The sequence below is a fragment of the Raphanus sativus genome, chromosome 2, assembly GCF_000801105.2.
Source record: "Raphanus sativus cultivar WK10039 chromosome 2, ASM80110v3, whole genome shotgun sequence".
Classification (NCBI taxonomy): domain Eukaryota; kingdom Viridiplantae; phylum Streptophyta; class Magnoliopsida; order Brassicales; family Brassicaceae; genus Raphanus; species Raphanus sativus.
Genome location: NC_079512.1, coordinates 24,533,160 through 24,545,718, shown reverse-complemented (window position 1 = coordinate 24,545,718; position 12,559 = coordinate 24,533,160). Strand labels below are relative to the sequence as shown.

Here is a 12,559-nt window from a genome sequence, read left to right as displayed (position 1 = left end):
TTAAAACAGCACACAAGTGCATATGTAAAACAAACCACATGATGGGCGGCCAATAAACGTGGACCTACCTTTTAATACAAGTTACGTCGACAGGGTTCTTGAGGATAATAATTTAATTTGGCAACATACATAGCCACGTATAAAACAAACTCCGAGACGTGGCAGTACCAAACAAACGCATCGAACGTGTCAGTATCCTACAGAAGTAGAGAGTTACAAAGAGTTACAAGCCAAAAAGGAGATGGTTCGGCCACATGTCATCGTTTCTTTCTCTTGTCTCTCTATTAAACCCTCCTGATCATGCTTCTTAGAGAAATGCCGAGAAGAAGAAAAACAATACACTGAAACAGAGAAGAGTTTTGTTGATTTTTAGAAGAAAAAAAGAACACAGCTTTGTAAAATGGATATGCAGTCACAGATGACACGTCCTTATGTTCATGATCAAGCTGATGAGCCAATCAGAGTTCACCATCCAGGTTATATACATATTCGCAAGAAACTAATGTTTACTAAACCAAGCCAATCATATGTATATATCTTAGTATTTGGGTGTGTCTAATATTATTATGGGAACAGAGGAAGAAGAGCATGAAGAGAAGGGAGCAACTAAAGTGTTGAAGAAAGTGAAAGAAAAAGCCAAGAAGATCAAGAACAGTCTTACCAAACATGGTCACGGTCATGAGCACGATCATGATGTCGAAATAGAAGACGACGAAAATGACGAGCAGGACCCACAATTGCACGGCGCTCCAGGTTTGTGTCGCTTGCTTGAAACAAAAAATAAAAAAATAGAACGGTTTATGTTTTTATAACATTAACGGTTTCTCTGTTTCAAATCTATATGGCACACACAGTGTACAATACTCAAGGCGGTGTAACGAGTGAACCTGTATCACTTCGTCATCCCGGAAACGCTAATGTTCCAGCGCCTGAGGAGATCGTTCCACCAGGGACACAAGTTTTCCCGGTCGTGCCTTCCGATGACACCAAACCCGTTGAACCTGAGCCATTACAAGATACCTTGTACAGACACGAGGCAGCCTCTAATCTGATGGATATTTCCGATAGTGGTGAGAGAAGAGATGCACCGTCTCATCCTCTTAGAGTATTCGACATGTCGGAGAGAGAAGATCAGACACCAATGAACACGTCTCTGTTATCAGCAACAGAGGATGTGACGGGAACGTTTGCTCCTGGTGAAGATGAATATCTCGGTGGTGGTCAAAGGGTTGAAGTCGACATCGAGAGGCCTAAAGGGTTGGAGGAAGATCCAGCTGGTCCAGAAGGAGGGTCGAGTTACCTTAGTGGTGTGTCTAATTATCAGTCCAAGGTTACTGATCCCACTCGTGAAGGTAAAAGAACATTCATTGAGCTTGCGTTCAGAATTGTTTATGTTATGACATTTGTAACTCTTTGTTGTGTAGGAGGTGGAGAAGCTGGAGTACCTGAGATTGTTGAGTCTCTCGGTCGGATGAAAGTGACCGGATTTGAAAGTGACTTTCCGACAAGAAGCCATGAGTTTGGTCTGAAGAATGAGTCTGATCAAACAGAGAAAGATATTCCGGCGAGAAGTGATGATGTGAAAGTCGAGAGAGATGAAGAGGCGCACGAGTCGAAACCAAGTACGTACACAGAGAAGATAGGTTCTGCGACTTCGTTTGTAACCGATAAAGCTATAGCTGCGAAGAACACCTTCGCCTCAAAGCTAGGTTACTCCGAGCAACACACGAGCTCCACTGGAGACGAGGCAACTCCTAGATCTGCCACGGGATACGGTCAGAAAGTGGCGGGAACTGTTGCTGATAAGTTGACTCCGGTCTACGAAAGGGTTAAAGAAACAGGATCAACCGTGATGGCGAAGTTACCCCTCTCTGGTGGTGGAAGTGGAGCGGAGGAGAATAAAGGAGTGGAAGGCAAAGGTGTGTTGACAAGAGACTACTTGGCGGAGAAGCTGAGACCTGGAGAAGATGACAAGGCATTAGCGGAGGTGATTGCTGAGAAACTTGGAGGAGAGAACAAGAGGACGTCGACTACAAAGGAAGTGGAGGTAACGGTGGAGAAGATCCCTACAGACCAAATAGTGGAGGAAAAGGAACATGGTGAGGCTGTTGTTGCAGAGGAAGGGAAAGTAGGAGGAGGAGGAATGGTGGGGAAGCTTAAAGGAGCGGTGAGTTCTTGGCTCGGTGGTACTACGGAGGAAGTGAAACCGAAGTCTTCAGATTCTGTTGACCAGTCTTCACAGTCGCTTGGAACCACCGTTGGTAAGACTTCATCATCAATCATCGTCTTTGTTATGTGGCTTGGAATAGTTATGCACTTTACTAAATGTGTTTTACCATTGTTTTGTTTCAATGGTTAGGGACTATGGGATTTTCAGATTCCAGTGGTGGAGCTCTGACCGGGCAGAGAGGACTTCAAGATTCTGGGAACTGAGACTTTGGGTTTGCTTTTGAATGTTTGTGTGGTTTATGTTGATGCCTTTGTTTGCAACTATGACGTATCTTACTGTAATCCTTGTGTGTGTCAAAAAATGAATAATACATTTGCTTAAGGAGTTTTTCCTTATTAGCTACTGGCTCTAAGAGTATTATAACTCGAAATGCAAAATACTTTTAAGAGAGGGTGATAATAGTCAGATATTTTGTTGTTCCCACTCTAATGATGATGTATGGATTTGGAAGCTCCTAGCTCAACAAACACAAAAGGCCAAGTAGGTTAAGCCAGGAATTGATGTAGAATTGCATAGGTTGGTAAAAGACCAAATCAGAAAATATGCTCTAATGAACACCGAGATTCGAGAGGAGAAGAATCTTCTGAGATCTTTGGATTAAGAGAAGGGAATATAGGAAGACATCAATAGCCAGAACGAGTATAAAAATGAAAAACAAGAGCAAGAAATTGCATTCACACCCGCATACGCACATAATACAACTCGACTTCGAGTTCTCTCTCAAACACATCAAGTTCGTTTTACCTTTTGTTCTTCAGATAGTTTCAGTCATGTTCATATTCATTGATCTTGTAAACACAGTCAATATCAATATATAATCCAACTTTGCCAACTTGAACTTAATTACATTATGTTCTAATGATTTTGTTCTTATAAGTTTTTTTTCTCCCTACATTATGTTCTAACGTTGCAATGAAAACAAAAGTTTGTCGTGTAAAGATGTATTCTGGTCTAATCGAGTTGTGTACATAATTGCAAAACAGCACGCAGTATGTATCTAAATGTACTTTGGAACTTTATAAGACGACCTTGAGAAAGAGAACAATGGGCCACCAATTAATATTTGTTTATGTTAAAAAAACGTAATGGGCCAATATACGTCGACGTACTTTTAGTAGAAGTTTCATCGACAGACTTCTCTTAAGATCGGATAGAAAGATCAAGTCGACATAAAAGATCAATTTTGAATGAAAGGACAGGACAGTCTACCATTTTCCCCGAGTAAAATATCATGCCGACATCAGAAAAATATAAAAAAGGATACCGACATACAAGCACTTAAGTTAAGAGAGCAAAAGTCGGACACGTGGCAAGTCGGAAGTGGACGCATCACGCGTCAGAGGTTGCTTCAGTCATAACTCACAAGTGATCCTTCTCTCTCAGTGTGTCCATAAAACCCTCTTCTGATTTTCTCGAAGAAGAAACAGAAAACAATACACAGAAACAGAGAAAGAGTTTTGATTGGTTAGCTAAGAAAAGAGAAAGAGAGAAAAACAAAAAGCTTTGGAAAATGGATTTGACACGTCCCTCTTCTGGTCATGATCAAGCAGAGGATCCACTCAAGATTCACCATCCAGGTATATACAAACACTAGATTCTAGTTTCAGAAACTTGGGTTTTTCATTTACCTGATTGATTGCGATTCTAAAACAGAGGAAGAAGAGCAACATGAGAGCCGAGCATCTAAAATGTTTGGGAAAGTAAAGGCAAAAGCTAAGAAGTTGAAGAACAGACTTACTAATCATGGTGATGAGCAAGAAAATCACGATGTAGTGGACGAAGAAGAAGAAGATGAATCTGACGAGCCAGAGCCAGAGCAAGAGAAGCATCTCTCACCAGGTTACTTTCTTTCTGATTCATCCTTTCAATGTCTAGCGGTTATTTTTTTTTTTTTGGTAATATTAACGTTTATATCTGTATAATACATACAGTGAATGAAGTTCCCAATGTGAGAAGCTATAGAACGAGTCAACCTGAGTCTTTGACTCATCCCGGAGAAACGGAGGAGATCATTCCATCAGGGACGAAGGGTTCTTCAACTGATTACACCGGACGAGTCGAACCTGAACCGTTACGAGATGCTGCTAGTAGTTACGAACATGAGGCACCGTCTTATCCTGTAAGAACATCAGACGTGTCGGAGGACAGGGAAGAGAGCAGAGGAGAGACTCATCACGTGCCACTGAAGACTCCCGTCTCTCTGCTCTCCTCAACAGAGGATGAGACGAGTCCTGGTGAAGATGGGTTACTGGGTGGTCAACGGGAAGTCAACACAGATATGCCCACAAGATTCGAGGAGGAACTGAGCGGTGGTGAATCTACTTATTATCACACCCAACAAGGTAACAAGTTTGACCAAAACTAAGGATCTCTGTGTGTGTGTGTGTCCAGGGTTTTTTAAATCTGTAACCTATTGTTTGTTGTGGTTAATCTAGGGAGTGGGGAAGCTGGAGAAGATGATCAGAAGAAGTCAGGACTAGGAGCTGAGCTAGGGTCCGAATCTGGAATAAAAAAGGATTGGCCAGTTACATTTGGTGGAGAATCAGAAACGGACCTTCCGACAAGAAGCTTCGAATCTGAAATCGGCAGCGATTCGCCGACCGTTTTTGGCGGGAAACCAGAAACTGGGCCGAGGGATGATTTTCCAGCGAGAAGCCATGACTATGATCAGAAGATCGAATTTGGGAACGATGGTGGAAAGCTAGGAACTGATGAGCTGAGTGAAGATTTTCCGGCGAAGAGCCATGAATTTGAACAGACGATCGGATCTGAGATCGGCGAGGATAACGGCGCGGGAAAAGCAGGAACTGAGCGGAGGGAAGATTTTTTGGGGAAAAGCTATGAGTTCGATCAGGAGATTGAATCTGCATTCGGCAAAGATTCTCCCACGAGACTTCCCGGAGACGTGACAAGAAGTGATGATGATACGAAAGTCGAGATTGGGTTGGGAAGAGACTTGTCGACAGAAACAATAACTGATGATCGCTTCTCACCAGAATTTTCTGGTCCGAAAGAGAGAGATGATTTCGATTCACAGGCTGAGCAGACAAGACAAGAGGTGAAACCCACCACCTACTCAGAGATGATTGGTTCAGCGACCGACGAAAATGTCAAAGAAACTGCATCACCTGTGACGACGAAGTTGCCTTTCTCTGGCGATGGACGTGAAGCGGATGAGGCAGAACAACGGGAAGACAAATTTGTGCCGACTAGAGATTATCTGGAGGAGAAGCTGACACCTGAAGAAGAAGAAGACAAAGCCTTCTCTGATATGGTCGCCGAGAAAATTAATCTTGGAGGAGAGAAGCAGACAACGGTAAAGGAGGAAGTAGCCGTGGAGAAGATCCCTTCAGACAAGTTACCGGAGGAGACGAAAAGCGGTGAGGCGGTTGAAGAGGAAGGGAAAGGAGGAGAAGGAGGGGGAATAGTGGGGACGATTAAAGGGGTGTACAATTATTGGCTCGGTGGTACGGAGGAGGTGAAGCCTAAATCTCCAAATTCAGTTGATGAGTCATCATCACAACCACTTAGCTCCACCGTTGGTAAAAACTTACGCATCCTTTGACTCCTTGTTAATGCTTTTGAATAAGGTTTTGGTGTGTTTATATTTTGCTTGTGGTTTACTCAATGTTTTGTTGCATATGTAGGGACTAAAGGATTTTCGGATTCTGGTGAAAGCGGGGCAGGCAGTACTACCGGAGATGTGGCAGTTCAGAAACAACTTTGAGAATTTGGGAACTAAGATTTGGGGTTTGCTACTAAATGATGTTTGTGTTGTTGGTGTCTTTGTGTTGTCACTTGAATGTATTTTGATGTGATGTAATCCTTATTTGTGTGTTTAAAAGCAGTTTTTTTAAGATCGGACTGATCCTATGGTTGAATTAATCGTGTCCGATCATGAATTGGTTATATAGTTGGATTAGGTCTAATAATTGGTTCATCAAAGTTATTTTTTATTGATAAAAGTCATTATAACTATCAAAAGTTTATATAAATCATCTATATATAAACATAAAACTAGTTTATACTTAATAATGTTTTATGTTTAAATTTCTTTTAGATATTAATAATGTATCATATTTATTAATATTATTTTTGATTTTATATAATAAAAATATATTAAACTAGATTATTGAAACATGTTTGATCTGGTCAAACTATATTGAACTATGAACCAAATATTTTATGGTTCAACTTCAGATCCAATTTTAAAAATACCGTAAGAATTAAGAGCATGACTGGTTTCTCCGCTATCACCTGCAAACGCAGCTTTTGCAGTTCGCAGCGGTTGTTGGCGTTTCGAAACAATCATAGAAAACGCTACAAATAATTTCAAACCGCTCCGAATCAAAAGCTGGTTCCAGCTAGCGTTTGCGGTTGCGGGCGGTTGTGGGAGGATAATTTTTTTTTTTAAACAAAAAAATAAAAATAATACTAAAAATATCCAATAAAAAAATTAAATTGAAATAATAGAAATTGTAAAATGTATACATATTATATTTTAATTTATATTATAAAAATTTCAAACCAAAATATTTTCTATAAATTTTTAAAATTTAATAATATGATTTTATAAATATAAATTTTATATTTATTATATTTTTATAATTTTATATAAATATATAAAATGTAAATATTATTAATTTATTATTTAACAGATGTTGTGTTTGATAGTTTACCAGTCATAAAAAACCTGCAAACGCAACAATTACTAACCGATGTACCAGTCGTACAAATTTCTAGAAAACGTTTGAAACCGCAACCATCCGCACCCGTAAACTCCCGCAACCGCAAACGCAACCGCTGCGGTTAAACCAGTCAGGCCCTAACTCCCGCGTTTCTATATAAATTTAATCGTTGAAATTAAGGCTTGTTATTTCTCTCAGGACAGCTTTAATTAGTTTTAGATTAAAAAGGAGTTGCAGTTGCGGTTGCGGGAGTTTGTGGATGCAGATGATTGCGGTTTCTAGCGGTTTTAAGCGATTTGTACGACTGTTACTGCGGTTAGAAATTTGTGCGTTTGCGGGATACTTATGACTGGTTAATCAGCGGTTGAATAATAAAGTAATAGTATTTATATTTTTTTATAATTATAAAATACAAAAAATCATAAAATTGTAATAAATATCAAAGTTATATTTAAAAATTTATAGTTTTAAAATTTTTAAAATTATAAGAAAACTTTTATTTTAAAATTTTATAGTATTAATTGAAATATAATAGATATATTTTAGTATTTTAATGATTTTAATTTAAAAGTTTTATTGAATATTTTTATTTTTGTATTTATATTGTTTTTGAAAAAAAAGAAAAAAATTTATCCTCCCGCAACCGCCTACAATCGCAAACGTTAGCTGAAACCAGCTTTTGAATTTATGAGGTTCGAAGCGGTTTGAAGCGATTTGAAGCGATTTAAAAGGATTTGAGTGATTGTTACAAAACACCAACAACCGCTATCAACCGCAAAAACTGCATTTGTGGGTGGTAGCGGGAAAACCAGTCTAACACCTAAACATATGCTTGGAGTAAGTCCCATACACTCAAAACCCAACCCCCACCGAAAACTTTTAATATTTGGTATTTTACGGTTTAATCAAATTTTAATTTTAGAAAAATGTACCAGGAGCACCGTTACCAAAACCGTGGCTCATTTAACAATTAAAAAAAAAGAAGAAGTAAGGGACCCACAAAATCACCTAAAAAGATGAAACTCGCGAATCTATCGCTAGGTGGGGCTTGGCTTAAGCAAAGATCGCATGAACCTTTTTAATATCATTTCATCATTCTTCGGCTCCAAATCGCTGAAAACAATTTTCCAGTTTCCCCCAAAAACATTTCTGCAACGCATTTAATCTTTTCTTCGATCCAAATAAGATAATTAAATCGGAGAAAAAAAATATGGGGGTGGCTCAAGCGATGGAAGCTCTGACGGAGCGAGCAGGTCTGATGAAGGAGTCTCTACAGAAAAGCCAAACCATTACCGACAACATGGTCGGTATCCTCGGCTCTTTCGACCACCGTCTCTCCGCTCTTGAGACCGCCATGCGTCCCACTCAGGTCCCCCATGTTTTTGTCTTTCTTTCTTTTTTTCCCCCATGTTCTCTTGGACATTATTATCCTAGGTTGTCGGAAATTTGAGATCTGATCTTTGTTGTTGGAAATTGATATTAGGTTTTGGATTAGGGTTAGGTTAATGACTCACATCGTCTTCTTATCATTTTGGCTAATTTCATTTGGATTTTACGGGTGTGTTGTGTAGATAAGAACGCATTCTATAAGGAGAGCTCATGAGAATATAGACAAGGCGTTGAAACAAGCTGAGCTTATATTGGATCAGTTTGATCTCAGTAAAAAGGTTTACTCTTTACGCTTCTCATTTGCTTTGCTTACTTGTCTTTCAAGTAATTATTCTTTTTTCCCCCTAAAAGATGTTTCCTCCATTTCTTTTTAATGCTCGGTTAAGGTGTTTTTTATGTTTAACATTTTACTCTTGTTGATGGTTAACATTCTCCTTTCTCTGTCAATCACTGAAACTTTTAATGGATAACACATCCCTGTAGCATATTTATGCTTTCTCATGCTGTGAGTGAACCCTATAGATTACAAAGGAATCTACTTTGTAGATCCTCCTGGAGTCTTCTGTGGTTTTGCCTCTATTTATGGTTATTTTTACTTGATTTTATTTGTCAAGATGGATTCTAGAGGTTCATGTTTAAGCTATTCTCTGAATTAACATTCTGTATGTATCCTAAGGTGGTCTTGAGGATGTTTTCTGAGTTTAGAAAAATAGTAGTCTGTTTTAAGGTTTTGCCTCTAGCCTCATTTTACTTCAAAATTGCATAAGGCATGCATAGGTTGTTAGTTTAAGTTGCTCTTCTTTGGATAGTAGGTCACATACTACTGAGTTTTGTCTTCATCTAAAATCTAAGATCGTTTTGTTTGTGGCAAAATAAATGGTTAAGCTGAATCAAGATTTTGATGATTTTTTTTTGTTTTGTCAGGCTGAAGCTAAAATATTGAGAGGGCCACACGAGGATCTTGAAAGCTATCTGGAAGCAATTGATCAACTAAGAGGCACTATCAAGTTCTTTAGCAACAACAAGATGTTTAAGAGTACTGCCACTGGAGTTATTGCTAATGCTCACAATTTGCTCTCTAAAGCTCTATCAAAGTTAGAGGATGAGTTCAGACAGATACTGCAAAACTACAGGTTTCGTCTGTCACACAGATTTTGTTTGTGCCCTCTAACTGAAACAAGGATTGTTTTGACTTTTTTTTTTAATTTCTTTTCGAAATAATTTTTTAGCAAGCCAATGGAACCTGATCGCCTGTTTGAGTGTCTTCCAAGCAATCTTCGACCATCAACAGACGGTGAAAGTGGTGGCGGTAAGACTCATGATCCGCATCAGAAAAGCTTAGAAAACGCCATCTTTACAGTCCCAACAGTCATTCCCCCGAGGGTTCTCCCTTTGCTTCATGATTTGGCCCAACAAATGGTTCAAGCTGGTCATCAGCAACAACTTTTCAAAACTTACAGGTTCACTTTATCTTCTTTTTTTTTTTCAAACACAACGGCTAGCAATCAAAATTTTATAATTGAAATGAAATTTTTTTATAAAAAAAACTACGCTATTTGCTGCTTTTAAGGCTAGATTCTTTGCAAAGATCTTAGCATGCCTTTTTGTACATAATATATGTACCAAATAGGATGTTTTTTGAAACAAAAACAAAATTTTATAAACAAAGATAATTCAAATGAATTTATTATAAAATAAACTAAGCTATTTGCTGCTTTTAAGGCTAATTCCTTTGTAAAGATCTTAGCATGTTTTTTTGTACATAATTTATGTACCAAATCCATACTACCTTTTTTGTAATATATGATAGAGATGCGCGTGCGGCAGTTTTGGAGCAGAGTCTTAAGAAATTAGGTGTGGAGAGGCTAAGCAAAGATGATGTTCAGAGAATGCAATGGGAGGTCTTAGAGGCCAAAATTGGGAATTGGATTCATTACATGCGAATATCTGTAAAATAAATATTTTTTTCTAAAATGACCTTAATAGATCCATTATTGTTCCTTATTTAACACGCATTTGCTTTACTTGAGACAGGTGAAACTGTTATTTGCTGCGGAAAAGAAAATCTGCGACCAAATACTAGACGGTGTCGAGTCACTGAGGGACCAATGTTTTGGTGAAGTTACTGCGAATAGTGTAGCTATCCTGCTTAGTTTCGGGGAGGCGATTGCTAAAAGCAAGAGATCGCCCGAAAAACTGTTTGTTCTGTTAGATATGTATGAAATAATGAGAGAGCTTAAACCCGAAGTAACGTTTTTAACTCTTTCTCTCCCTCTCTCTCACTCCATCACTATGACACTATGTGTATTATTATTAACGCACCTAATCTCTTTTCATTATTTTTGTTAGATTGAGTTGGTCTTTGGAAGCCAACCTTGTACCGAGATGAGAGAATCTGCGCTGAATCTGACAAAACGATTAGCTCAGACAGCGCAAGAAACATTTGCTGATTTCGAAGAAGCTGTCGAAAAGGATGCTACTAAAACAGCGGTTATGGATGGAACCGTGCATCCGCTTACTAGCTACGTTATAAACTACGTCAAGTTCTTGTTCGAGTAAGTAACTTGTTCGAATAAAACATTGGTTTCGACTCCCAAAATTTTTGAAAAGCTTTTATATAGAAGCCGCCAAATTTCAAGAAGAAATAATAATTAAAATTCTTAAAGAAATGTTTATAGCTTTGAAATCGTTAATCTTGTTGGATCTCTCAGTGATTTTTTATTTTTTGCAATTTCGGGACAGTTACCAATCGACGTTGAGGCTGCTTTTTCAAGAGTTTGACAGCAAAGATCCTGATTCTGAGCTTGGAGCTGTAACAACAAGGATCATGCATGCTTTACAGAACAATTTGGATGGTAAATCGAAGCAGTACAAAGATGCAGCATTAACTCAACTCTTCTTAATGAACAATGTTCACTACATAGTGAGATCTGTCAGGAGGTTCTGTTCTGCTTCTCCTGGTCAATAAATTTATACAGAATCAAAAGCCTCAAAAAAAAAAATCTGAAGTAGGTTTTGCATTTTCGCAGGTCAGAAGCAAAGGATTTGTTGGGTGATGATTGGGTTCAAATACATAGAAGAATCGTGCAGCAACACGCAAATCAGTATAAGAGGGTTTCCTGGGCAAAGGTTTAGTTGCTGCTTTGATAGCTCTGAAGTTGCTTAAAAGAGTGTTTTCTGATTAGCCATTTCTTTTGGCAGATTTTGCAGTGTCTAACGGTTCAGTCGAGTGGGAGCGGTCCGGTAGAGAACTCAAATATATCGAGAGCATCAGTGAAAGACAGATTCAAGACTTTCAATTCTCAGTTTGAAGAACTTCACCAAAGACAATGCCAATGGACAGTTCCGGACAGCGAGTTGCGTGAATCTCTTAGGCTTGCTGTTGCGGAAGTTCTTTTGCCTGCGTTCAGATCCTTTCTCAAACGTTTCGGGTACGTACAATTCTTATACACCGTTAAACAGATTAGTTTGTGTGGTTTCGTGTCCAGCAATAAATAAATGTTGTTGCTTTGTTTGTGATGTGTCTCAGGCCTATGATAGAAAGTGGTAAGAACCCACAGAAGTACATAAGGTTCACTCCTGAAGATCTTGAGCGAATGCTTAACGAGTTCTTCGAAGGCAAGACTTGGAGTGAGCCCAAGAGATAAAAAAAATTTATTATTTGGTTGTTTCCATTTTTATTGTACATTCTCTTCTTTCTTTTTCTTGCAACATTATTTATTTTTAAGCTCTTGTATACCTGTTTTTTTTTTGTAAGGTACTTTTTGTTTCGTTTTTGTTTTGTTAAATTTGTGAGGTCCTATAAATGTGAATTGGCATATATATTAGGAAAAGTTGGAAATTTAATGTTGTCCTTGTCTTATTAGTACCTTATTGGCATATATATTAGGAAAAGCTTCATGAAAACCTAATTAAACCGCTGTCCAAAACAAAACAAAAAAAAGAAAACCTAATTAAACCCTTAATTAAAATTTTTAAACTCAATTAAAATTAATTAATACTTCCTCGCTTTCTGAATAAATGTCACTTTGACATTTTCACACAGATTAAAAAAATGATATATGTAAGTTGTTATTATTTACAGCTCTTTAAACTCTTTAACCAATAATATTTGAGATAAATAAAATTATTTATAATATTAATACAGTATGCAATTAATTTTCAGCTGAAAATAAATATAATTTGTATTGGAATTGTAAAGTGACATTTTTATGTAATAAGAAAAAAACATTAGAATGACACTTATTATGAA

The 12,559-nt window shown here is 37.9% G+C and overlaps 3 protein-coding genes across 3 annotated transcripts; all 3 read left to right on the top strand.

Annotated features, from left to right (window-relative positions):
* The first annotated feature begins 144 nt into the window (after positions 1-144).
* On the top strand, positions 145-2,519 carry LOC108841940 (low-temperature-induced 65 kDa protein-like). The gene is made up of 5 exons (XM_018614729.2): positions 145-476; positions 577-753; positions 855-1,352; positions 1,425-2,261; positions 2,360-2,519. Exons 1-5 carry the CDS (start codon positions 401-403, stop codon positions 2,431-2,433), a joined length of 1,662 nt encoding a protein of 553 aa, XP_018470231.1. The 5' UTR covers positions 145-400; the 3' UTR covers positions 2,434-2,519.
* A 1,092-nt stretch (positions 2,520-3,611) lies between these two features.
* Positions 3,612-6,087, top strand: LOC108842718 (low-temperature-induced 65 kDa protein). Its single transcript, XM_018615716.2, has 5 exons — positions 3,612-3,807; positions 3,884-4,069; positions 4,162-4,572; positions 4,666-5,772; positions 5,878-6,087. Exons 1-5 carry the CDS (start codon positions 3,741-3,743, stop codon positions 5,955-5,957), a joined length of 1,851 nt encoding a protein of 616 aa, XP_018471218.1. The 5' UTR covers positions 3,612-3,740; the 3' UTR covers positions 5,958-6,087.
* A 1,868-nt stretch (positions 6,088-7,955) lies between these two features.
* LOC108840159 (exocyst complex component EXO70A1) lies at positions 7,956-12,095 on the top strand. Its single transcript, XM_018612987.2, has 11 exons — positions 7,956-8,287; positions 8,490-8,585; positions 9,232-9,440; positions 9,537-9,767; positions 10,118-10,256; positions 10,342-10,554; positions 10,657-10,862; positions 11,050-11,247; positions 11,337-11,436; positions 11,509-11,738; positions 11,837-12,095. The coding sequence occupies exons 1-11, from the start codon at positions 8,129-8,131 to the stop codon at positions 11,952-11,954; spliced, it is 1,899 nt and encodes a 632-aa protein (XP_018468489.1). The 5' UTR covers positions 7,956-8,128; the 3' UTR covers positions 11,955-12,095.
* Positions 12,096-12,559: the final 464 nt, after the last annotated feature.

Bases quoted from the DNA above. Each gene is read 5' to 3' on its own strand.
- LOC108841940 (XM_018614729.2), top strand. From the start codon at position 401: ATGGATATGCAGTCACAGATGACACGTCCTTATGTTCATGATCAAGCT. The intron at 477-576 runs GTTATATACATA...TTATGGGAACAG, and splicing joins AATCAGAGTTCACCATCCAG to AGGAAGAAGAGCATGAAGAG. The intron at 754-854 runs GTTTGTGTCGCT...TGGCACACACAG, and splicing joins ACAATTGCACGGCGCTCCAG to TGTACAATACTCAAGGCGGT.
- LOC108840159 (XM_018612987.2), top strand. From the start codon at position 8,129: ATGGGGGTGGCTCAAGCGATGGAAGCTCTGACGGAGCGAGCAGGTCTG. The intron at 9,441-9,536 runs GTTTCGTCTGTC...ATAATTTTTTAG, and splicing joins CAGATACTGCAAAACTACAG to CAAGCCAATGGAACCTGATC. The intron at 10,257-10,341 runs GTAAAATAAATA...TACTTGAGACAG, and splicing joins TTCATTACATGCGAATATCT to GTGAAACTGTTATTTGCTGC.
- LOC108842718 (XM_018615716.2), top strand. From the start codon at position 3,741: ATGGATTTGACACGTCCCTCTTCTGGTCATGATCAAGCAGAGGATCCA. The intron at 3,808-3,883 runs GTATATACAAAC...ATTCTAAAACAG, and splicing joins ACTCAAGATTCACCATCCAG to AGGAAGAAGAGCAACATGAG. The intron at 5,773-5,877 runs GTAAAAACTTAC...TTGCATATGTAG, and splicing joins ACCACTTAGCTCCACCGTTG to GGACTAAAGGATTTTCGGAT.